Raw genomic sequence first — 25,003 nt, 5'->3', positions numbered from 1 at the left:
TCCGCTCTGTCCTTGCAGCCTCCGGGGCCCGCTGGGATCGGGTACCTGCCCTCATCTCGCACCAGAAGACCACAAAGTCACCAGAAGACAGAGCCACAGCCCCGCCCCCTATGTAGTCCAGACAACTGAGGACTGAACAGGTGTCCCACGGATCCCCAAGGTGACGATGGCTCTGCAGACAACGACTTGAAAAATGGACACGCAAATGGAGTTTGTGTATCGGCTGCCGACTGTCTTAGAGAGAAGCAGGGACGCTTCCAAAGGAAGCCGTGATTTCCAGCACTGTGGATCCTGAGCCTGCAAGGTGGACACCAGAGGCCCAGGTCCAGCTGCTGTACCACCTCGAAACCAGGAAAAACAGCAAGGTCAAGGACCACCTGCCCAGGACACCCAGGGAGGGTTTTCATGTGCGCTGCCAGCTCTTCAAGAATTGGGTGTTCAGGACCAAATGCTACAGATGAAGAAGACGTGGTCCAATGTGAAGCCCGAACACCATGAATCACCTGCGCACATCTCACCAACTACAGGTTCTCGGCAAAACCTGCAAAGGGATTTGAACCAGATGTTCAAAAAGAGCCTTCCTGGGAAGTCCCGTTGTGGCTCAGTGGTTAACGAATCCGACTAGGAACCATGAGGTTGCGGGTTCGATCCCTGCCCTTGCTCCATGGGTTAAGGATCCGGTGTGGCCATGAGCTATGGTGTACAAAAAGACAAAAAAAAAAAAAAAAAAGCCTTCCTGGACTAGCAAACACCTTTACCAAGGCAGGGCCGTCGAACAGGCGGATCCCCGCATCAGTCAGGTCCTTGAGGGCAAACGTTCCTGCAACGGAACCCAATCAGCCAGGGTGATGATGAGAAGCTCACGCGAGCCTCACTCTGTAACACTAGGAACACGTTTGAGAGAGAAACTTGTCACACTGGCCCTGCTACTGCATATCCTCACGTCTAGGATGGATACGTTTGTTTTTTTTGTTTTTTTGTTTTTTGTTTTGTTTTGTTTTGTTTTGTTTTTTGGTCTTTTTGCCTTTTCTAGGGCTGCTCCCGCGGTATATGGAGGTTCCCAGGCTAGGGGTCGAATTGGAGCTGTAGCCACCTGCCTACGCCAGAGCCACAGCAACATGGGATCCGAGCCGTGTCTGCAACGTACACCACAGCTCATGGCCACACCGGATCCTTAACCCACTGAGCAAGGCCAGGGATCGAACCCGCAACCTCATGGTTCCTGGTTGGATTTGCTAACCCCTGAGCCACGACGAGAACTCCCGGGCTGGATAAATTAAAGGGGTGGCTGGAGTTTCGGTCCAGCCTCTGTGACCTGGACGTAGGATTTCTGTGTGATGTTATCTCAAATGGAAAATCCTTCCTAACAGCCTTCCCTTTTCAGAGTCACCTCCTCAGAGTGCTTTTGCCTTGAAGCATCTGTCTGCCACCCCGACACCAATACAGTACGGCCTGATCTTCCTCCTTCCGGCTGAAAACCACCATGAACCCTCCCTTCCTGCAATCAAGGTTCCGAGGCCTCCGCCGCGGCCAGCACGTCCCTCAGAGCCCCTTACGAGCAGGTGTCACGCCGCGGGAAGAACCACCAGCACAGGCAGAGGGGCAGATGCGACTTTTTACTCCGCCGTTTCCCTCTCCGTGTTTCATATTAAATATCTGAAATATATTAATCTTAAAAAACAGTATTCACACAGTTCTCGATGATATAGCAGGGGAGGAAACGGTAAGTCTAGACTGCAAAAATCATAGGTTATTTTACAAACGAGAGTGTGGGTGTGGCCCCTTCCTGGTGTTTCCAGCTGCCTCAACAGGTGCCTGGGGGCGGGGGCATGCGGCGACACCCGTCCTGCCGGGAGGGAAACGCAGCCGTAAAAAGAGATGTGTGGCCCCCACGGAGCCCCCCCTCAGGCAGATGTTCTGGTCGCAGTACCACAGGCCCCTCGCTCGGGTGTAGAGTAACAACCCGGCCCGTGGTTTTGTGGCGTCGGGGGGTTTTTCCCCTCACGCCTTCAGTCTCTGAGCAGATTCTCGGGCTTGGGGTAGCCAAAGAGAACAAAGTCGGCCTCGTAGAGTTTATACAGCTGCTGCCTCCAGGCCAGGGGGATTTGGGCAAACCAGCCCTCCTCCCAGCTGCTGGCAGTCCTGTTCCGGTAACTCGGGGGGAAGTGCAGCAGCTTATCCACCTTGAGGAGCCGGAGCAGCTGCGCGGCGTCCTGGTCCAGGGTCTCCAGCTTGCCCACGAAGTCGTAGTCTATCTGGCAGGGGTGGCAGAGGCGGTGCACCTGCCGCCAGTGCTCGTTGAAGGGCGCCAGCTGCTCGGTGTGGGGGTCCAGCAGGTACTGGATGAAGTTGGCGAAGGACACCCTGAGGCCGGCGCTGAAGGCCTCGCTGACGGACGCGGGTGGGCTGGTGTGGTTGGAGTACATCTGCAGCATGGGGACGGCGAACTTGCGGTAGAACTCCTCGTTCTCCAGCTCGAACTTGCTGCGGAAGGCGGAGATGAGGCGCACGAAGGGGTCGCGCACGAACAGGAACTTGGTGTACTTCTTCAGCTTGATCTTCATGAGGTGGCGCGAGAACTTGCCGTAGCGCCGCCAGAACTTGTTGAAGGTCAGGTGCGTGCTGGAGTTGTGCACGTACTCGCGGGGGATGTCCAGGGGGTCGCGGTAGGGCACGCCCCGGTCCGACAGGCTCTGGCTCAGGACGATCATCACGCGCTTCCAGTTGGTGCAGGCCACCTTGGGCACGTAGCAGTAGATGACGCCGTGGCGGTCGTCCACGATGAGGTGGTTCAGCTCGTAGTTGGGGATGTCGTCGAAGGAGCGCTCCTTGGTGGGGAACACGAAGCTGGCGTTGGCGCAGAGCTCCCGGAGCACGCTCCTGCGCTCGGCCTGCCGCCCGTCGGGGTCGGCGCTCTGCGGCGCCGCGGGGCTGGACCAGTCGTAGCCCCTCACGCTCTCCTCCAGGTTGCCCGGCGGCCCGGGCTTGCGCGACGCCCGCGGCCAGGGCTGCCCTGCCGGCCTCCCCGCGAGGCCGGGCTGCCGGCCGCCGAGCAGCAGCGTCTCCAAGGGCCGCGCGGGGAGCAGCCGCGGCGGGGCGGGGCCGCCCGAGGGCGGGGCTCGGGGGCGGGCGGCCGCGGCCGCGCCGGGTGCAGGTAGAAGTGGGCGGCGCCCACGTTGTCCCAGTACACGATGATGAGCACGACCATGAAGACCGAGCCCAAGACCAGCCACAGGCGGAGGAGCCGGCTCTTGGCCATCCTGTCCCGATCCTCTCACCTCAGCTTCATGGAGGGGCTGCACGCTGGGCTCTGGGGAGGCTGGAAGGCAAGAGACGCCACGTTAACGACCAAGGTCTCCTCGCGGCCTGCGATCCTGGCGGCGGCGGCCGGCACCTGCCGCCCTGGTCTCCGACCCCGCGTCCCCGCTCGCCCTCCCCCCGTCTCCCAGGTGGGCCCCGCCGGGCTTCTCCGTGGGAGGGCCCACGCGGCTGAGGGAGGCCGGGAGGACGCGTGTGGCTGGAGAGGGGGCGGGAGAGCCCTCCCCACCGCCCAGAAAGCGGCCCTGGGCGGGAAGGCAGGCCCCTGGGCCCAGGGGGCCGAGGGTGGAGGAGAGGCGCGGTGCGCACGCAGCGGGAAGGGGGCCATCGGGACCGGCGACGCGGAGAAGAACGCCGAAGTCGCCCCTCAGCGCCCCCAGCCCGGGTGAGCCGGGCGGCCGCAGGGGCAGAGGCCGCTCGGGCTGGAGGAGGTCTGCGTCGGGGTGCAGCCGGGCGGGGCGCCGGCCCGTGGAGAGGGCGCAGCTTCCAAAGAGGGAAGTGAGTGGAGCCCCAGGAAAGAAGAATAATGCTGAGTGGGCCAAACCCTCAGGGGCTGCTTTTTAAAGCCGGGGGGGACGTCTGTCCCTGCTGCACGGGGCTCAGACGGAGCACACTTGGGGTGCTCTGGGGAGTCAGTCTGGCACGGCGCACCCTCTGCGACACCATTCACCAGCACACACTGCCGGGTCCACATTGCTCGTGGGCATTCGACCTCGAACCTGGGATCTGATACATTCTCATTAAACGAATCTAAAAGGCCATTAGGCAGCCATCTGGGGGCGAGCTCTACGCACCTGCGCAGCGTCTGTTTACTCCTATGGAGGAAGTAATACATAGTCTCCATAAAGAGCTCGGCAGACAAGGGGTGGGGTGGGCTTTTTCATGAAAGGAGCCGAAATGACCACCTGACGGAGGAAAGAGCCTTCTCTGGTCATCCTCACCTTCGTGGAGCGTCCCTGAGCCCCACCCCCCACCCCCCCCCGGGCGCTAGGTGTGCCCCAGGGCAAGAGGAGGCGCTGAGGAATCTGGTGACCCCTACCCTGGGGGTGTGATCACACCTCCCCTCTCCGCCCGCTCAGCACTGTCAAGCCAGGGCAGACATTGGTTACACGTTACAGAGTCAGCATGTAGCTGCTGCCCGTGGTAAAGGTAATACCTACCCTGCAAAAATCATGAGCTAGGAAACCGCATTACAGGGAAAAACCCTGTGGTCTCTGCACAACTTGCTGGTATGCGGGCTGGCTCCCTTCGAGTGGGCTGTGGGTGTGAGTGCATAAGAACAAGCAGCGCTGCCACCGTTTTTAATACCCGTTTAATGGGTGTAATCACGCAATTTTACAGCCTATTTTTAAAACGAGATCATAAATACCCACGTCATTAAAGTTTTCAAGACCATCCCTTCTCAAAGATGCAAGAGGGAGAACAGCTTATAAAGATGAAGGTGGGAGTTCCCGTTCTGGCACATCAGAAACAAATCTGACGAGGAACCATGAGGTTGCGAGTTCGATCCCTGGCCTCGCTCCGTGGGTTAGGGATCTGGCGTTGCCGTGAGCTGTGGGGTAGGTCACAGACTCGGCTCGGATCTGGCTTTGCTGTGGCCCTGGCGTAGGCCAGAGGCTACCGTTCCATTTGGACCCCTAGCCTGGGAACCTCCATATGCCGTGGGTGTGGCCCCAAAAGGACAAAAAAGACAATAAATAAATAAAGATGAAGGTGAAACCAAATTGAAAGGAAAAAAAAAGGGTTGTCTAAGCCGGAGAAAGCAACAAAGGGAAAGAGTAAAACGTCAAGGGATTTATGAGATTGGTTTTCAATTCTAAGATCCAGACTCACGGAAAGAGTGGAAATGACTCGGGTCACGGGCAGATCTGTGGACACGGGCACGGCCATGGGTCAAAGACTGGGCCACCGGGCATGGATTTATAATGCTGAGAATCAGAACTCCCGGCCCCATCGCCTCAATGCCTTCCTTCCTTCTAGCCAAGTAGTATCTGCACTAATAGTAGTATCTGCACCAATAGAAAGAACTCCCGGCCCCATCGCCTCAATGCCTTCCTTCCTTTCAGCCGAGTAGCATCTGCACTAACAGTAGCATCTGCACCAATAGATGCCACTGCCTTCGGGGGTGCAAGAACCCTGATCCTCTTTACCAATAATTTAATACGACTTTGGTTTAACTGCAAGGAAAAGGAATGATTTTTAGGATCATTACTATATATTGACAATATCCTATTACTAGGAGCGGCCACTTTTTTCTTTTCCTTTTTTTTTTTTTTTTTTTTTTTGGTCTTTTGTCTTTTGAGGGCCACACCCACAGCATATGAAGGTTCCCAGGCTAGGGGTCGAATTGGAGCTGTAGCCGCCAGTCTACACCACAGCCACAGCAACGGGAGATCCAAGCCGCATCTGCGACCTACACCACAGCTCACGGCAACACCAGATCCTTAACCCACCGAGTGAGGCCAGGGATCGAACCTGCAACCTCATGGTTCCTACTCAGGTTCGTTAACCACTGAGCCACAAAGGGAACTCCAAGAGTTGCCACTTAATGAGCCCTCACTGTGTGCCGAGCACTAAGAGGTGCATTTTTCACAGCTGCCGCTTCATTCCCCCTGCATGCAACCCCAGGAAGGGCAGCATAACCCTCTTACAGTGGAGGAAGCTGAGCCCCGGGGGTGTTAGGTCAGCATCTGAAAATTAAGTAGAATGCCCAAGGTCATGCCCCACCCACATCCCCTCAGCTTTCTTACTGTTAAAAGCACTATTTCTTGCGAAGGGCTCTAGTGAGATGTCACAGACACACAATAAGCTGCACTTTTAATGTTTTTCTATTTTGTCCGCCCTGTGGCCTATGGAGTTCCCGGACCAGGAATCGAACCTGTGTCCCAACACTCCTAAGTTGCTGCTATCCCATTGCGCCACAGCGGGAACTCCAAGCTGTGCTTACTTAAAAGGTACAATTTGATGAGTTCTGATGTATGTACCTGAGACACGCTCACCACAGTCAGAGAGTAAAGCTCTCCCTCAGCCCCAAAGCCTACCCCGGACCTCAGAATCAGGCTGGCAGCTGCATATCTGTGGCCTGTCACAATCCGTGAGTCCGAATGTTCTAGCATCTTCTCGAAGTGGAATCCCACAGAATGCATGAGAATGCATGGTTCTGTCTGTCAGCCTCACCACCAAGGGTTATTCCACAGTGATAAGCACGCACGCGGGAATCGCTGTAGGATCTCTCTCTCTCTCTCTCTCTCACACACACACACACACACACACACACACACACACACACGCATCCACACACGCATGCACACACCCATGTTTTCGCAGCTCTCCCCAGGGGTGAGGTCACACAGGCACGTTCGTCTATTCAAACCCCAACCCAGTCAACAGAGGCCCCAGAAGGACCACATTTTCTTAGAAGTTCAGACACTGACAGCTCTGTGGTCACAAGTGGACAGGAGTTTCTGGCTTCTCTGACCCAGCAGATACAAATGCTCTGGTCCTTGAGGCGGAGCACTGAGCAGAGCGACGGCCACCGCGGGGACAAGCCCCTGCTCGGACCCGAGGTCGGCCGCGGGCCTGCCCTCGACGCTCCCGTGAGTCGAGCCTGCCCCGGCAGAGGCGGCTCTGTTCGCTGCGCCGAGCACGGTCGTCCTGGGACAAGAGGGACGTCTAGTTAGATCACCGTCCCTCTGACGGTTTCCCCACTTGGCGCATTAGCACCCAAGGTTCCAGTCTTTCAACCTTGCGGATATATTTAAGGTCTCAAGTTCTGTTCTTGGTCCATAGCTAACCAGTCCAAGTACGACTGGGCGCCGCCACGCTGTGCACACGTGGAGTCGGGAGCCCACGTCTGGTCCGGGGGGCAGGGGCTCCCAGAGCGTTTTCATCAGCCCGGGGGCTGCAGCTTTTTTTTTTTAATTGGGAGTCAATGAACTGATTTATATGGACACTCAGAGGCTGTATCATGCAGAGCGGACCACTCCGCATGACCAGGGTGGCCTCTCCCTGGGGGCAGCTGCAGGGAGTTACCACGTGATGGTCTGGTCACGTGATGGCCGTGGGCTGCATGACCCCACTCCAAGAGTGCCTCAGTAAACATCCCCGGATGGCAGGCATCTGGCTGATTCTGACTCACTTCTCTATGGTTTTCTGTATTTAAGTTCCTTTTTACACTGAGCATTTATTGGTTTTTCCTCAGAAAAGAAACCAATTTTCTTTTTAAAAAAGATACAATCCCTGGAAGTTCCTGTTGTGGCTCCACGGTAACGAGCCCGACTAACATCCATGAGGATGCCGGTTCGATCCCTGGCCTTGCTCGGTAGATCAAAGGATCCAGCGTTGACATGAGCTGTGGTGTAGGTCGCAGACATGCCTTGGATCCCGCATTGCTGTGGCTGTGGTGGAGGCCTACAGCTACAGCTCCGATTCGACCCCTAACCTGGAAACGTCCATATGCCTCAAGTGTGGCCCTGAAAAGCAAAAAAAAAAAAAGAGAGAGAGAGAGAGAGAATCCCTGATCTGGGAATTCGATATGCTGTGGGGCAGCCAAAAAAAGAAAAAAGCAAAAAAAAAAGGAAACAAAACCATTAAAAAATGAAGGCATCAACAAATAAGAAAAATAGGCAAATTGATCTTCAAATAAATTAAAAATTTTATGTATCAAAAGGTACTTATCAACAGAGTAAAAAGGCTCCCACAAAATGGGAGAAAAGGCTTGAAAATCACGCATCTAATAAGACACCTAGAAGAACAGGAAACTCATAAAAATCAACGAGAAGAAAAACACCCGGATCTAAGAATGGGCAGAGGACTTGAATAGTCATTTGTCTGAGGAAGACATACAAACGGCCAACGAGCACACGAAAAGATGCTCCAAGTCACTAATCACTAGACAAATGCAAATCAAGACTCCATGAGATACCATCTCACACCCACCGGGATGGCCACTATTGCAAAACCAACCCCGGAGTTCCCGTCATGGCACAGAGGAAACAAATCCGACTAGGAACCTTGAGGTTGCAGGTTCGATCCCTGGCCTTGCTCCGTGGGTTAAGGATCCAGCGTTGCCGTGAGCTGTGGTGTAGGTTGCAGACGAGGCTCGGATCTGGCGTTGCTGTGGCTGTAGGGCAGACCAGCGGCTATATCTCTGATACGACCCCTAGCCTGGGAATTTCCATATGCTGTGGGCACGGCCCTAAAAAGCCCAAAAAAACCAAAAAACAAAAAACCCCAAACAGAAAATAACAAGTCATGGTGAGGATGCAAAGAAGGTGAAACCCTTGTGCCTATTAATGGGCATGCGAAATGCTGCAGAAATCAGTATAGAGGTTCCTCAAAAAATTAAAAATATAGTTACCCTATAAAGTTACCACATGATGCAGCAATTCTACTTCGGGGCTACACTCTCAAGAACTGGAAGCAGGGCCTTGAAGGGCTATTTGTACACCCGTATCCACAGCAGCATCACTCACAGCAGCCAGAGGCGGAAGCCACCCGTGTCCATGGATGGACGACTGGATAAGCAAAACTCGGTCCAACAGTACCAGAGACGAAGAGGCAGCCTTAGGAAGGAAGGAGGGGAGTTCCTGTCGTGGCACAGTGGTTAACGAATCCAACTAGGAACCATGAGGTTGCGGGTTCGATCCCTGGCCTTGCTCCGTGGGTTAAGGATCTGCCGTTGCTGTGAGCTGTGGTGTAGGTCGCAGATGAGGCTTGGATCCCGTGTTGCTGTGGCTCTGGTCTAGGCTGGCAGCTACAGCTCTGACTGGACCCCTAGCCTGGGAACCTCCATATGCCGTGGGAGCGGCCCTAGAAAAGGCAAAAAGTCAAAAAAAAAAAAAGAAGGAAGGAGGTTCTGACACCTGCTGCAACATGGATGAACTGGCTTATTTCACTGAGGATGTGATGCTCAGTGAAATAAGCCAGTCACAAAAAGGAGAAATAGAGCGGGAGGCCACTTCCTTAGAGGAGGTTCCTGAAGTGGAAGCGGGGACAGTTTCGGGTTGGGAAAACGAGTTCTAAAGACAGATGGAGTGACAACAGTGGCACAGCAATATGAATGTGCTTAAGGCCCCTGAGCTGTCCTCTTCAAGATGGTTAAGGTGGTAAAGTTTTCTGTGTATTTTACCCAATTTTAAAAGTGGGAGGAAAAATGAACGAGCGCTGTGGCATCAACGTGGAGGAATTTCCAAGGGGCATTTGTGGAACGAATAAAGCAAGATGCAGGACAGTGTGTAAAAACAAGTAAACAAAAGTAGAGCACTGTAACAGAGGCGTTAAACTCGCAGGCTGCTGCTGAAGTCCCAAGTCCTCTTGCAACCCTGCAAGAACGCTCCCGAGGCTGCAATTTGTTTATTAAACTAACATAAAAGTTTAAAAATCTATAATGGGGGGGTGGCTTGCACAAAAACAAGACAAGTCTTCCCCTGGAAACAACCACAACCCTGTCTGGTCTTTCAAGGGGGAGACTGGTCCCTGGAGCCCTGCACGGGCCTGGAGCCCTGCACGGGCCTGGAGCCCTGCCACGGGGTGGCCACTTCCGGGCCTTTCTGAATCGAGGGATGGGCTCCCGCACACTGAGCTGAGGCAACGCCTACCCCGGAGGCCGAGGCCACAGCTCTTTTTCACCATCAAGGGTAAGGACAGCCCTTTGTGTTGTCATTTCTAACCTCAAACAAGCCACAAAAACAGCAGTGGTGGAAACAAGATGCACGAGTGTATTAAATGGCCCGTGAGAGCCATCCTCTGAGAAGGACGGACCATGGCTACTTTAAAACATGCTGGGAGGAGAAGTCCACAGTTTCTTGGAACAAGGAACAGAGAGGAGAAAGGAACAGAGACTACCGGTTTTACTTTTTTTTCTTTTTTTTTTGTTGTTGTCTTTTTCCTCCTGCAGCATATGGAGGTTCCCAGGCCAGGGATCGAATCAGAGCTGCAGCTGCGGGCCTACACCACAGGCACAGCCACGTGGGATCCCGAGCCTGGGTCTGGGACCTACACCACAGATTGCAGCGATGCAGCATCGAACCCACATCCTCGGGGATCCTAGTTGGGTTACTGCTGAGCCACGACGGGAACTCAAGTTTTACTTTTTAAAGGGAGTGGGACACTAGGAATTTCAGGCCCAGGCACCTGGGCAGCTCGAGCCGGACGCTCTGGGCAACAGTCTGCCACCTCCTGGGGGTGAGAGCCGCAGAGCGGGGAAACCAGGCTGAGAAGTGCAGACGCCTTCAGAGTCATGTCAGGGAATGACGCTGACCTCGGACGGTCCTTTTTCCTCCCCAAGGAGGGCATTAATTCTGAGCACATCTCTCCCGCGATTTCCGAAGGCAGTCAACACACAGTCGTGTGAGAAGAAGCAGGGCAGGCAGGGCCTCACGGAGGAGGTGACCTGCAGAGCCTGCTGCCTCCGCAAGGCACTGACAGCAACTTCTTTCCAGAAGTTCCGTCTTTGGGGGCTGGATTTCCAGCAGGGCTCTGTCAGAGGCCCTCGTCCACGCCACTGATGGAAGAGTGAGCCTGGGCTTCGCGACCACACCGCCGCTGGGCCGAGATGTGTCTCAGCTCAAGCCGGAGCGGCTGGACGGTCCTTCTCACCCAGGGCAGCGACGGTGGCCCGGCGGGCCCAGGACGCCAGCTCCCCAGGCCGGCGGGGCTGGAGGAGGCTTCACACCAGCTCGGGGAGAGGCCGGGAGGACGGAGCGGCCTCGGCAGAGCGCCGAGGGGTGGCAGGTCCACCGGCCCCCGATCGGGAAGAGGGCCGCACGGCCACACGCAGCCAGGCCGTGCGAGGGCCCCTTCCACAATCCCACAGAAGCAACACGCCCAGGGCACCAAGGGCACGTGATGTGTGCTGGTTAATTTTAAGGGTCAGCGTGACCGAGCCACGGCTGCCCCGCCAGCCGGCCGCACGACCCGCGTGTGTCTGCGAGGAGACGACCGTGTCGGTCAGCAGGCGAGGCGGCCTCGGCCAGCCCGCCCAGAGCTGGCCTAGAGGACGGGAGGGGCTTCTGTCCTTGGACTCTGAGCTCGGACCCTGGTCCTCCGCCCCCAGACTCGGACTGGAACCGGGAGTCCCGCCATCGCCTCCCCTGGGTCTGAACCCAGCCTCCATAACCACGTGGCCAACTCCTTAGGATACACATGGATTACACGCACGAGAGCGCGCACACGCACGCACACACGCGTGCACACTGACAAACCCCAGGCCAAACGGCAAAGCAGATGTACAAACACAAGATAGGGCTCTCTAGAGAAACCAGCAGAGTGTGTGTCACCACGCATTATGCATACAAGTGCTCAAACCAGCGAGAATGAAACAGTGGGGGTTAAGAAATGGAAACGAAGCTATTTCCCGCCATGGAAAGAAAGGAACGTTCAAGGCAGAGCGTTTCAGCCACCATCTGATACGAGCATTCCAGAGGGAGAGGCGGAGCTTCCCTTTTTCCCCATAGAGGTGCCCTGCGGTTCCAGCACCGTTTGCGTTAAAGCCCATTCCTTCCTGATCAAATGACTTTGGCACCTCTGCTGTTTCTTTTTTAATCAAGTTTATTGAGGTATGATTTATACACAGTAAAATGCACTCTCTTTAACTGTACAGTTTGCTGACTTGGGGCAAACGCACACTGTAATTAAGGTACAAAACATTCCCACGTCCCCCAAAGTTCCCTCCCCCTCCCCTCACGCCCAGCTCCAGGCAGCTACCAATGTGTGTTCGTCCTACGGCTCTGCCTCTTCTAGAATGTCACATCAAGGAAATGACTCGGGAAGCGGGCTTCCTTCATTTAGCAAGACGCTTTTGAGATCTGTCCAGGTTGTGGCCTGTATCACCACGGTGCGGCATTCCACGACACGGATGGACCACTGTGCATCCACTTAGCAGCTGATGAACGTTGCAGTTCTCTTTTCTGACTATTTTGAATAGAATCAATATCAATTTTCTGTGCATACAGATATGTATCTCTTTTTTTTGGCCACACCCATGGCATATGGAAGTTCCCAGGGCAGGGACTGAATCCGAGCCACAGCTGTAGCGACACCAGATCCTTAACCCACTGTGCCAGACCGGGGATTGAACCTACATCACTGCAGAGACAACGCTAGATCCTTAACCTGCTGTGACACAGCAGGAACTCCTTTCTTTGCAGACAGACTAGTTTGTTTGTTTGTTTTTAATGCTGAGATGTTCAAAAAGTCAGAAAAGATGTATTAAAAAATATCAAGCAGATTTTTCACCCCCTGGAGGGTTCTATAAAATCCGTAACAGATGTTCCATAATGAAAGCTTAGTGACTCTATTTAAAGACCAATCAAACATAGCAAATGATATACAAATCTTAGATTATCAACAATTTTTCAATCATAAAATTTCATGGGCCCAAGTGATTAGAGCAAGTTTGTAAGACACAAAGTTAATACACAAAAGTCAACCATCTTCCCAGGTATCAGCGGTGAACAAGCGGAGTCTGAAATTAAAAACACAATTTCATGTAGCACTTCCCCAAGTGAAACAATGTATAAGATCTCTATGAGGAAAAGCACCAGATTCTGATGAATGAAATGACACAGACCAAGCAGAGAGAGTTCACGGCCAACACGCCCAAGGACCGGGACACTCAACAACCTCAAGGTGTCAGTTCTTCCCAACTTAATCTGCAGACTAACCCAGCCCCAACACCAGCAGGTGCCTTTGTAGATATAAGCAAACTGTTTCTCCAGTTTCGAGCGATGAGAGACCCAGAACAGCCCCCACAGCACGGAAGGGGATCAAAGCTGGAGGACTGATGTTATCCAACATCCAACCCTGGCGGTAAAGCTACAGTAACCCAGACGGTGTGGGACTGGCCAAGGCACAGGGACACAGATCAACGGAACAGAATGCAGAGCCCAGAAACAGACCCCCAGAAACACAGTCAGCTTCTTATTGTTATTTTTTTATGACTGCACCTGTGACAGAGGGAAGGAAGGTCCCAGGCCAGGGACTGAATCCCTGGATCCCCTACAGCTGCGGTAACACCAGAGCCTTTCAGCCATGGTGCCGGGCCGGGAAATGGAACCCGAGCTGCTGCAGTCCGTTCTTAACCCGCTGTGGCACAGCGGGAACTCCGCAGTCAACTTATTTTTAACCAAGGAGCAAAAGCAATACAATGGAACGAAGACAGTCTGTCTCCTCAAGGAATGATGCTGGATCAAATGGACATCCACATGCTAAAAAAAAAAAGACCTCGACATAGACCTTATTCTCTTCACAAAAACTAACGTGAAATGGGCAACAGACCCGACCGTAAAACACAAAACCAGAGCAAAACTCCTAGACGGTAACGACACAGGAGAAAAACTGAATGACCTTGTGTACAATGATGCCCTGAGGGACGACAGCCAAGACACTCTTCCTCAATGAATCGCTGGCCACACAAAGATCTGTACAGGAATGTTCACTGCGCTCCATGCAAAATAGCGACCAACTGACACCAACCCGGCCGCCCACCAACAAGTGAATGAATAAACAAACGGTGGTGTGCTCTTCCGTGGAAAAGTACGCGGCAACTAAGAGGAATGAACTACTGATGATACTCACGGCAATCCATGCAACGGCATGGATGGATCTCACAGACAGTACACGAAACGAAGGACTCAGATACCAAAGAGTACATGCACATCGCATGCTTTCACGTATAGGAAGTTTTTAAAAGGCAAAAATAGCAGCAGAAACTAGGGACTGCAAGGGACAGGAGGCAATTTGGGTCACGGAAATATTCCATTACCTTGTTTACTGTGGGAGTTACGCAGGTGGAAAAATCTGGCCACATTCGTGGAATTTTACACTTAAAATGTGTGCATTTTATTGCATGTCGATTACACCTCGATAATTTCACTTCCAGAGGGGCAGTGGGAGCCGTCTTATCAAGTCCATCTCCAGAAGCTAGAACATCTCAGCAGACCACCATGAACTAACTAGCAGTCGCCAATTTCTGTCACCCCGGATAAAAACACCAGCATCGAGCCCCACAAAGGTATTTAGAGACTGGGAAGAAAAGCAAAGGGATTGTGAGGCCAGATCCAGGCTCTGCTGCGTGGCCTGGGTGTGACTTGAAGTCTGAGTTTCAAGTCTTAACCTGTAAAACAAGCACATGCATGGTCTTCCTGCAAATAAGAGCTAATGAGAGGACGACCATGAGGAAACAGCAGCTAAGTGCTTTGTAAAATAACAAAGCACATTCCTTTTTTTTTTTTTTTTTTTTTTCTTTTTTGGCATTTCTAGGGCCGCTCCTGCGGCATATGGAGGTTCCCAGGCTAGGGGTCTAATCGGAGCTGTAGCCGCCGGCCTACGCCAGAGCCACAGCCACACCAGATCCGAGCTGCGTCTGTGACCTACACCACAACTCACGGCAATGCCAGATCCTTAACCCACTGAGGGAGGCCAGGGATCGAACCCGCAACCTCATGGTTCCTTGTCGGATTCGTTAACCACTGAACCACCACGGGAACTCCAAGCACGTTCTTTAGACTATACCACTGGCTTTGTTTATCTTTCTGTTTCATTGGGTCCTTGAATGTTTGAATCATACAATAAATACATTATCTTTATTATTACTCATGCTTTCCACCAATTAATTTTATGATAACGACAGAGGGCTGTTATAAGGCCTTGCATATCTTAATTTCTTTAATCTGCACAGTAACTGTGATAAAGTTGGCCAAACAGCCAGGCGACTGGCCCAAGCATACACAGCTCCAACTGTGCAGAGTGGCATCTGAACAACCGATTTAAGAGCTTCGGCATTCCCGTCGGGGCCCAGCGGTCAATGAACCCGATAGCATCCATGAGGACGTGGGTTCAATCCCTGGCCTCACTCAGTGTGTTAAGGATCCGGCGTGGCCGTGAGCTGTGGTGACGGTCACAGACGCGGCTCGGATCCCGCATTGTTGTGTCTGTGGTGTAGGCCGGCAGCTGTGGCTCCGAGTGGACTCCAAGCCTCTACGGTAAATACTTAATGCAGATTCGGTTGGCTTTTCTAGACACTCGAATTTTTATTACCTCGATTTCTGAGAGAATTTGCTTCTCCTTGCCCAAATAACCAACTTCTGAGCATTAAATCAAGTGACACAACCTTCGTGCAGAAGTCCAAGAATGTCTCAAGATTGATTTATTTATGCTACTGGCAAAGAGACCAGAAACTACCTATTTCTTTTCCAGCTTTGCAAACAGTGTATAAGGCAAATAACTCACTGCGGTTCCCATCACTGCAGTCAAGAGAAATCGGAAAAGTTTACTAGTGGCCTCAACATTGACCCTCTGCAATTGCCGCTTTGGTGCTGGATTAAAACCCCCAGTGTAAGGCAGATTTTCTCTTCGTGCCACGCACTGGAGTTTGTTTGCTTAGAAAATTACTTCTCTTGTACTCAGTTAATCCCGAGAACTAAATCTGACAGTGTATCCAAATAAAAACAAGTAAGAAATGGTCACATTGACGAGAAGGAAAGGATGAGGCCCGTCCCAGAAGACCTGACGGGGACGGAGGCCCGCTGTGGCCTTTGGAGTAAAGTAATTTCCCGAAGAGCTGGCCCCCAGCACAGAGGGGACATCTGCTCACACGGTGTCCTGGTCACGGGTCTGGAAGCCCCGTCAGTGTCGCACGCGGAGACAGAATGTTCGGGAGGCATCCCAGGCCCACATTCCCAAACCAGAGCCCACGTTCCTGGGAGACGGGGATCACGTGCATTACAGCTTCCGCATTCCTCACGAGACTCGGATACGTGCTGTGTGGTATCTGACTCTGGCATCTGAACAACTCGTAGCGCACAATGAAGGCAACTCAAAGAAAGTATGTCTCAGGAAAACGATGATAAAGTTCACCACGGAGTTGCAGTTGTGGCGCAGCAGAAACACACCCCAACGAGGGTCCACCAGGAGGCAGGTTCGATTCCTGGCTGCGTTCAGTGGGTTACGGATCTGGCGTTGCCGTGAGCTGTGGTGTAGGTCACAGATGCTGCTTGGATCCCACATGGCTGTGGCTGCGGTGTAGGCCAGCAGCCGTAGCTCCAATGCGACCCCTAGCCTGGAAACTTCCATATGCTGCAGGTGCAGCCCTAAAAAGCAAATAGAATAGAATAGAATCAAACATTTAAAAAAATAAAGTTCCCCATGATGAGCTTAAGAACCTGCTTAGGTTTACCTTCAAAGTACATGCAGACTCTGACCTCCCTCAGCCGCTCCATCGACCTGCCTCGTTTACCAACTCCCGCCCCCACCAGGCCCTGGTCCAAGCGACCACCAGCTCTCACCTGCATGACTGCAATAGTTCCCAACCTGGTCTCCCTGCCTCTGTGCTCGAACCCAAAAAATCCACTTTCGATCCAGGAGCCGTGGCTCTTCTGCCCGGAGTCAGATCATGTCACAGCTCGGCTCAAAACCCTCCAACCACTGGAGTCCAACAGCTCCCCACTTCCAGTCCTTACAATGGCGTATGACAAGCCCTGCAGGACTGGGGTCCCACACTCGCATCCCCCCCACCCCCCTGCTCCCCGTCATCACTGGCCCTCTCCAGCCACAGTGGCCTCCTTGCTGTTCATCAGCTGCACGGACCAGGCTCCCGCGGCCCGGCCGGTGTTCACCAGCCCTGGCTGGGCTACTCACACCAGGGATCCTGCAGCTCAACCCAGCACCTCCCCTGGTCTCTGCACAAAGCTCGCCTCTCCGGTGAGGGCTCCCTGATTGCTCCCCATCCTTTTTCTCCTCGTCATTTGGCATCACCTCCAATAGCATATATTCACGGGTGGATCCGCTCATTTCTATCTGCACTAGACTATAAACTTTGGCAGGGAGCTACCTGAATCTTCAAAGGCTACAAACAGTGCAGCAGGTGTGCAATAAAGAGCCGTCATGCTGGGGAGCTCCCGTCATGGCTCGACAGGTTATGAACCTGACTAGGATCCATGAAGATGCAGGTTCAATCCCTGACCTTGCTCAATGAGTTAATGATCCGGCATTGCCGTGAGCTATGGTTTAGGTTGCGGTTGTGGCTCAGATCCTGCATTGCTGTGGCAGCTGCAGCTCTGATTCGCCCCCTAGCCTGGGAACCTCCATAAGCCACAAGCGCAGCCCTTTAAAAAAAAAAAAAAAGCCAAAAAAGAGTTATGCTGGAGTTTCCATTGTGACTCAGCAGGTTAAGAACCCAACACAGCGTCTCTGAGGAAGCAGGTTCGATCCCCGGCCTCGCTGAGTGGGTTACGGATTCGGCTTGGCTGCAAGCTGTGGAGTAGTTCACCGATGGCCCAGCTGTAGCTCCAATTCGACCCCTAGCCTGGGAACTTCCCTATGTCAACAGTGTGGCCCGTAAAAAAGAAAAAAAAGAGTTGTTATGCTAACAAAAACATAAACATGACTGACCTGACGTCATCATTTCTGAAATTGGCTGAGAGTAATCGTAATACTTTTCTCACTACTTCTGAGTATGTTTTAAAATTCCGGCATAACAAGTTAAAAGAAAAGCAAAAAAGCTAAAGAAAGCACCCAATCTCTGATCTGCGACCACAGCCGAGAGACAGGATACGGAGAACAATGACAATAGCAGAGAGGAAATAAGGTGGAGAGAGCTTCCCCTGATAAGAAAGAGTGCCTGCGGGGTATCTAGCCACACACAGGCAAGAGCCTGGCCCCTTCTTCCATCAGAGTCCGAAGCTTACTGCTCTGCCTTTATTTTGATCAACGTTACTCACTCAGTTAAAGGATTAAGTCCTTCCAGGAGCTGAATGCAAAACTAGCCCTGGACCTTTCCTTCCCTTTACCCACTTGCATCTTTCTCCAGCCTTCTTTTTGGCTGAATCTTCCGGTGTCACCACCCAGCTCTAAGTCAGAGCCTTGGGTGATAACGTGGGCTCAGCCTGGGCATCACCTATCGACTTCCCAGCACGGTGGCGAGCGGCAGCCTTTCCTCCTTCAAACCACCACGCCTCCTCCAAACAGGCACATCATCATTCTAATTAGAGCCATATTCGATGTTTACAGAAATTATGGTCATTGTGCACAGGCTATTCACGGCTGCGCCTGGCAGTACACACAATTATTTTTCCTTCCTACACAACGGCTTGTTTTCCCTGGAACTCGCTAACAGTCTTCTGTTTTCACTTGCTGTGTTTTCTGTGTACTTATCATGAAGACAGCCCCGATTGGGCCGGCCGCCTAAATTTTCTCTCCAGTGGTTTCAGCGCTTCAGGCGCCAGGCACTTTCATCTTCGCCTTCTCTCCAAGGAGGTCTTAACACTCAGGCCACGAGATACCTGCCTCCATGCCCGCTGCCGAGCCGCTCCATCGCATCTGGCAGACTCTTTTCACCTCTCTCTGAGGCTCATTCTGCCTCCTCCAGCTCTCTTTCCAGATTCACCACCTCATTTGGGGAGAGTAGCAGGCCAGTCATTTCCGTAAAATACATGAAAGGCAAATGTTTGGAGCGTGTGTGAAAATATCTTTATTCTATCCTCCACCTGCGTCTAAATTCAAGGTGGAAAACGGTTTCCTTCAGAATTTGAAAGCAATGTTCTCATCTCCCAGCGTCCAATCTTCCTGCAGCTGGGTCCACTTTGCTTCATTCTGCGATGACCTGTTGGTGGCCTACTTTAGTTCTTTCTCTTGAAGATAAAACAATCTTCTTTGTCCTAGAGTTCTAAAATGTCACCACAACGTGTCTTGGGGCAGTTGGGCACGTCTCTGTGTCCACTTGAACGCTCACTATCCAAATTTGGGAACAGACAGCTTCAGATGTACTTTCTTTTTTCCTTCTTCTTTTTTTTTTTTTTTTAAGGGCTGCACCCGTGGCATATGGAAGTTCCCAGGCTAGGGGTTGAATTGGAGCTGCAGCTGCCAGCCTACACCCCAGCCACAGCAACCCTGGATCCCAGACACGTCTGCAGCCTACACCACAGCTGGTGATCACACCGGATCCTTAACCGGCTGAGCGAGGCCAGGGATCGAACCTGCGTCCTCATGGACTCTAGTCGGGTTCTTAACCCGCTGAGCCACAATCGGAACTCCCAGATGTACTTTCGAATAACCTCCTTGCTTCCCAAACTCTCACTAAGCACTGTCAACGCCGGGAATCCCTCACTGCGCAGACTTGCTCCCCACGCTGAACATCCAACCTGGGAACGGGAGGGACAAAGAAAGTGAGGGACACCGGCATTTTCACCCAGGGTGCTGGCCACTCGGTGGGCCCCTTCGATGCAGAAAGTTTTGGTTCTAGGAAATCACCTTACCTCATTTTGTGGATGATTTTATTCCGTTTTATTTCTTGCTGAAACTCTTATTATTCAGCTGCCAATTGCCTAATCTGATTTTTTTTAATAACTCTATGTCAATATTTTTGTTACTCAGAGACATTCCATTCATATGACTTTCCTCCTAATGAGTTCTGTTTGAGCTTTAATTACTTGATTGACTCTGTTTTTCCAGTGTATATATACATATATTTTTTTGTCTTTTTATCTTTTCTACGGCTGCACCCGCCGCATATGGAGGTTCCCAGGCCAGGGGTCGAATCAAAGCTGCAGCCACCAGCGTACGCCAGAGCCACAGCAATGCGGGACCTGAGCAGCGTCCACAACCTACACCACAGCTCACAGCAACGCTGGATCCTTAACCCATGGAGCAAGGCAGGGATTGAACCCGTGACCTCATGGTTCCTAGTCGGATTCATTAACCATTGTGCCACAATGGGAACTCCCCTAATCTGATTCTTAAATTTTCTTCTCATTTTCCATTTCCTTGTTTTTCTGTTCTATTTCTTGAGTTCTCAACTTTTTCACCCATTGAGTTTATTTCTTCCACTGTATTTTTAATATCCATGAGCTATTATTATTTGGTTTTTCGAATACTCCTATAAAAAAAGCATCTTGTTCTTGTCTCTTGCATGAAATATTTTCTATATCCATGTGCGTGTATTAATTAGTGACCTTTTTTTTTTTTTTTTTTTTTTTTGCTTTTTAGGGCCACACCCATGGCATGTGGAGGTTCCCAGGCTAGGGGTGGAATTGAAGCTACAGCTGCCGGCCTGCGTCACAGCCACTGCACCACGGGATCTGAGCCATGACTGTGACCTACACACAGCTCACCACAACGCTGAACCCCCAACCCACGGAGCGAGACCAGGGATCGAACCCGCACCCTCATGGATACTAGACAGACGTATTTCTGTTACGCCACAACGGGAACGCCCCAGAGTGCTTTTTAAGTTTTCGTCTTGCACACTCTATATGAAACAGTGTGTGTCAGAATCTCTATCTTCCAAATCAGAGGTTTCCTCCCTTGTCCTCAGTTATTTGTTCCCAGCCAAGGTTAGGGGCTTAAAAGAACTGGGAAGCTTTGGACCTTAGAAGAGGGTTATTAATGACAAGCTTCATTAGTGAGGGATCCAGCTGGGCCTCCTTCCTGGGGACCCCCCGATGTCACTATTGTTAGGTCCTTTCTCAGGCTGCTCCCTTTCCCCAAAGACTCTTCCATTCTCCTGCCTGGGAGGAAAAGGCCCAGCTGGGAGTGTTCTGGGGCCCCGCAGACCCCATTTGGGTCACCCTCTCCTGTCCTGTCCAGCGGTCTCCTCCCTCCCCCAATCCCTACAGCGGGGTTTCCTCCTCCTCTCGGAAATACGTTCTCAAGTTCTCTGGACTGTTAGAGAAACCACCACCTTGGCCGACTACAGGAAGTCCTGAATTAGTCACTTATCATTAAGCACATCTGTGAAAGGACTGGCGAACCATCAGCCCTGGCTGCGGCCACAGACCCTTTGAGTAGCTGTGAAACGAACCACTACTTTCTGAAGAAAAAGAGAAAAAAAAAAAAATCTAAAAAGAGAAACGAATGGTGTACATTGAAAAAAAGTTATAAACTAGCAGCAACTGTTTCGGTATTACCATTCACCTGTCTCTTACCCAGGCACGGCACTTCAACCTTGAGATCTGTTCTAGAAGAGAATCCCTCCCCAGCGTTGTCGGCACCTGTGCAGGTAGGACGGTAAGCGGCGTTTCCACCATCGGTGGTCAACCCCCCACCCCGACCCCGACCCCGACCCCGTGCTTCTCTTGGGCCACCATCCTCTCCTGCGGGCGCTTCCCGGGATTCCACCTCCGTACAATTCTTCCTCCACGAGGGCACACCTCATGTGCGATGGCCCACAAACCCTGCCAATTCTCTAGGGCTAAAAATGCCATGCGTTTTAGCCCCTTCCTCCTCCAAACCTGCTCTAGCGTTCCTGAACGCAGGTGCCAGGCGGCCCTCAGAACCCAGGGGAGAGGTCGATTCCTTTTGCCTTTTCCTTCCCCTTTCCTCACATCCCACAAAGTGCCACCACACTGTGGGTTCTGTGGTTCATTTCAACCCAGTACGCGTGCCCTTCCCGGCCCACACCCGCTCCGACGGTACTCAGTCCCCTCTCCATCTCCCTACGCCCTGGGTCCATCCTCCGTTCTCACTGCTGTTGCTTCTCCAAAACACATCCTCACATCCCACCCCAAACCTTGATGCCTCCTCACCCAAAGGATAAAAGTCCGAACTTCCTGGCAGAGAGTGCAAGGCCCCTCAGCCAGAAAGCTCTTTCCGGCCCTGCCTTGACTTCCACTCTAACACCCTGTCCTACAACGAACACGGGTTCTCCCTGCCTCTCTCCACTGCCTATGGTGCCTTCCCTTCCCTCCACACACCCTGCCGCCTCCAACCTGGAATGTTCTCCCTAAGCTTCACCTGTCTCTCAAGGCCCAACTTATACATCACCTGGACCGTGGAAAACTTCTCCAACACCAAGAAATACATCTAGCTGCTCCCTCTTTCTTCACCCTTTGTAAACACCTAGCTGACAGCGCTAATCACATGGTTTTCTCGTCAGGCTATAACCCTATTACCAGCGTCCAGCCCAACCTGGCACCTTACAAATGATGACAGGCTCAATGTTTGCTCAGATGATGAAGTGGGCGCATGCTGAGTAACAGCAAACCGTGCTGCTGGCCTGAAAATATCAGCCTAAGTCTTATAAAGCAACTGGCAAGAAAATTCAACATCTATGCAATTCCATGCAGGCACTCTCTAAATCCTCAGCAGTGCTCCCCTCACCTAAAACATTTCCTAGGTGTGAGCTGACAGTTTGATGGCAATCATGTTGCAATCTACGTGTATCAAATCAACCCTTGCTCATCTTCAACTTACACAATGTTCTGTCAACGATAACTTCAAGGTTTAAAATTTTCTTAATAGCTCCTTTTTCACACAGCTAACTCACAGTCCCAGCACTCGCCGTTCACAGAGAAGAGCAAATCGGTTTCCCGGTTCCGGGGCAGATGGGGACCAGCTGAGCCGTGTCCTAGCCGCCAGCTACCTGAACCCACACTCTAGGGGACAGTACCCTTAAAGATGCGATTGCATCCGCTCCCCAATCCACATTCTCATTCAGGCCGGGTCTCCCGAGTCTCACCAGCGTCGGATTATAAAATAAATAATTCAATAATCACGGAAACACTACGGCTTGTTGTGCCCCAGCCAGACAGAACCTCGGCTCCAGCTAACGGTTTGCCAGTGGTGTCCTGGTGGCCAGAAGCCCAAATAGAAGATATAAGTCCTGCTGTTAGCGACTAATGCATGGCTTCCTTGCGCTGTTTCTGGAGCAAAGGGTCATCTGAGTGGTACTCTTCCAGGACCCGCCTGCAACCGCCGGGTCTGCAGCTACTAGTCAGCGCGACGGGGAAATCAGGGCACCGGGTTGGGGGTCTCCCCCTGCAAGAAGCTGGTGGAGAGACGTGAGAGTCCGGGGAGCCGCGCCACGGGCTCTCCGGAATACTCCCGTGCAGCCCAAGGGGAGGCTGACGAGCGTGCCAGGATCCCCGCCGCCCCTCCCGCGGGGCCGATGCCGGGCGCCCAGCGGCGGGCGGGGACCGGCCCCGACGGCCGCAGCTGACCGCAGCCTGGACCCTGCCGCGGGTGGGCGGCGCGGCCGGCCCCCACGCCCCGTCCAGGTCTCCCTCATCCTCGCCAGGACTGGGGCTCAGAGACGGTGCCAGCCGGGCCAAGGTCACACAGCGACGGCGCGGGGCTTGGCCCGGGGCCCCGCCGGACCTGCCCAGGCGCCCGAGGCGCAGGACTTGCCCCGGGCCGCCGGGACCCCCGCTCCCCGCCCCTCGCCTCACTTCGCCCCGTGCCCCTCATTTCGTCCTGCGCCCCTGACTCACCTCGCGCGCCCCTCGCCTCTCCTCGCCTCGCCTCTCCTCGCACGGCTGCCCGGACCGCAGCAGCCTTGGGACCAGCAGACCCTCCCAAGGCCGCCCCTCCGCCGGCCCCGCCCTCGGCGCCGGCGCCCCGCCTCTTGCTCCTCGTCTCGCGAGAAGTCGGGGCCCGCGGAGGGGCCTCGAAGACAGAGGAGCGCCCCTCTCGACGCGCCTGCGCCCTCCGCACCGCCCGGGCCTCCCCAGCCAGTGCCATGTGGCGCCGTATTTACGGCCAGGAGCGGCCCCGCCCCCTGCCTCAGGGAGCCCCGCCCCTTTCCCAGCAGCCAATCGCGTGCTGCCTGGCTCCCGAGGCCAGCGCGGCGTTGCAGCCCCTCGGGGCCCGCGGGCCGGTACTTGAGCAGCGCCTTCTGTCTACCCGACCCGTTTGCGAGCACAGATTGCCTGCACTGGATCCTGATGCCAGGCCCTTGGGCTTGACGTGCGGTCTTGGGCAAGAACTGAACGTCTCTGAGGTTGTCTCCGAGTCCATCCGTGGGGTGGTGACTTCGTCCTGCAGGGAGTTAGTGAGGCCCAGATGAGAAGGTGCGTGTAAAGCGCTGAGCAAGATGCCTGATGCGTCGTCAGCACTCCCATCGCGGTTCTTACTATTGCTGATGTTTTTTTTAGTTGTGGTAAAATACACATAACATAAAATTTGCCATTTTAACCATTTTTAAGTGTACCGAGGGGCATTAAGGACATTCGCGTTTTGTGCAACCATTTCCACTGTCGACAGAAGTTTTTCGGTCTGTGTTCTGCATTCAGAGGCACTCAATTAATGTTTCCGCTAGGCCTGCAATTCCCCATGTATGCCGTGAAATGGGCCTGCAGAGAGCGTTGGGGGTGCCCCCTTGGTAAGATCAAAGGGTTCTCTGGTCAAATAAGAGTGTGACAAAGGAAATAAAGCTTTAAGTGTTTAATTGCAGCCAGACTTCTGAGACCCTTGGCCAGGATAATGCATGTAAATAGTAAAGAATTTCCCTGTGAGTTCCCCGAGCCCAGCTCCTGGGTGTGTTGCTAAAGGTGTGTTTGATTAAATAGATGTTCATGTGTCCAGGAGCCAGAATCTCTCACTGCAAAAGCTTCTTGGGGATGTGAACAAAGCACCGATGCTATTGGGTGAGTGCCGGGACTGGGCTCTGGAAGCAGGGCCAGGGTCTCAGCTGACAGGACCTGGAGCTGTGATAAGGACCACTGTTCCCTGGGGAGAGACGGAAGGGGAAGCAGCTTCGGAATGGGGCCGGGCCGCTTTGCGGTGATGAAATGTTTTGGAACCAGACAGAGGTGGCGGTCACACAGTATTGTGAATGTATTAAGTGCCACTGAAGAGTTCCCTTTAAAAGGACTGATTTTCTGTTATGTCAATTTCACTTCTGTTAAAAAACAGTTTTTATATTAGCAACCTACGTTTTTATTTACCCTCTTTGAAATCGTTACCTCTTACA

General features: G+C 53.0%; 2 protein-coding genes across 5 annotated transcripts in view; both read right to left on the bottom strand.

The window, feature by feature from the left end:
* Positions 1 to 23,634, bottom strand: part of LFNG (LFNG O-fucosylpeptide 3-beta-N-acetylglucosaminyltransferase) — a 98,383-nt gene extending 74,749 nt beyond the window's left edge. For 2 of the 4 annotated variants that reach the window (XM_021085995.1, XM_021085998.1), the window contains exon 1: positions 23,523 to 23,628. The gene's annotated coding sequence lies outside the window, so the exon portion shown is untranslated. Of the gene's footprint in view, positions 1 to 23,522 lie in introns of all 4 variants that reach the window. The other 2 variants (XM_021085997.1, XM_021086000.1) reach the window with 2 other exon arrangements.
* CHST12 (carbohydrate sulfotransferase 12) lies at positions 1,598 to 23,631 on the bottom strand. The gene is given in 3 exon segments (XM_021085992.1): positions 1,598 to 3,115; positions 3,118 to 3,319; positions 23,523 to 23,631. Coding segments are annotated over 2 exon segments (1,248 nt in total). The 5' UTR covers positions 3,260 to 3,319; positions 23,523 to 23,631; the 3' UTR covers positions 1,598 to 2,009.

The sequence above is a fragment of the Sus scrofa genome, chromosome 3 (assembly GCF_000003025.6).
Source record: "Sus scrofa isolate TJ Tabasco breed Duroc chromosome 3, Sscrofa11.1, whole genome shotgun sequence".
Classification (NCBI taxonomy): Eukaryota; Metazoa; Chordata; class Mammalia; order Artiodactyla; family Suidae; genus Sus; species Sus scrofa.
This window is presented reverse-complemented; position numbering and strand designations above follow the sequence as displayed.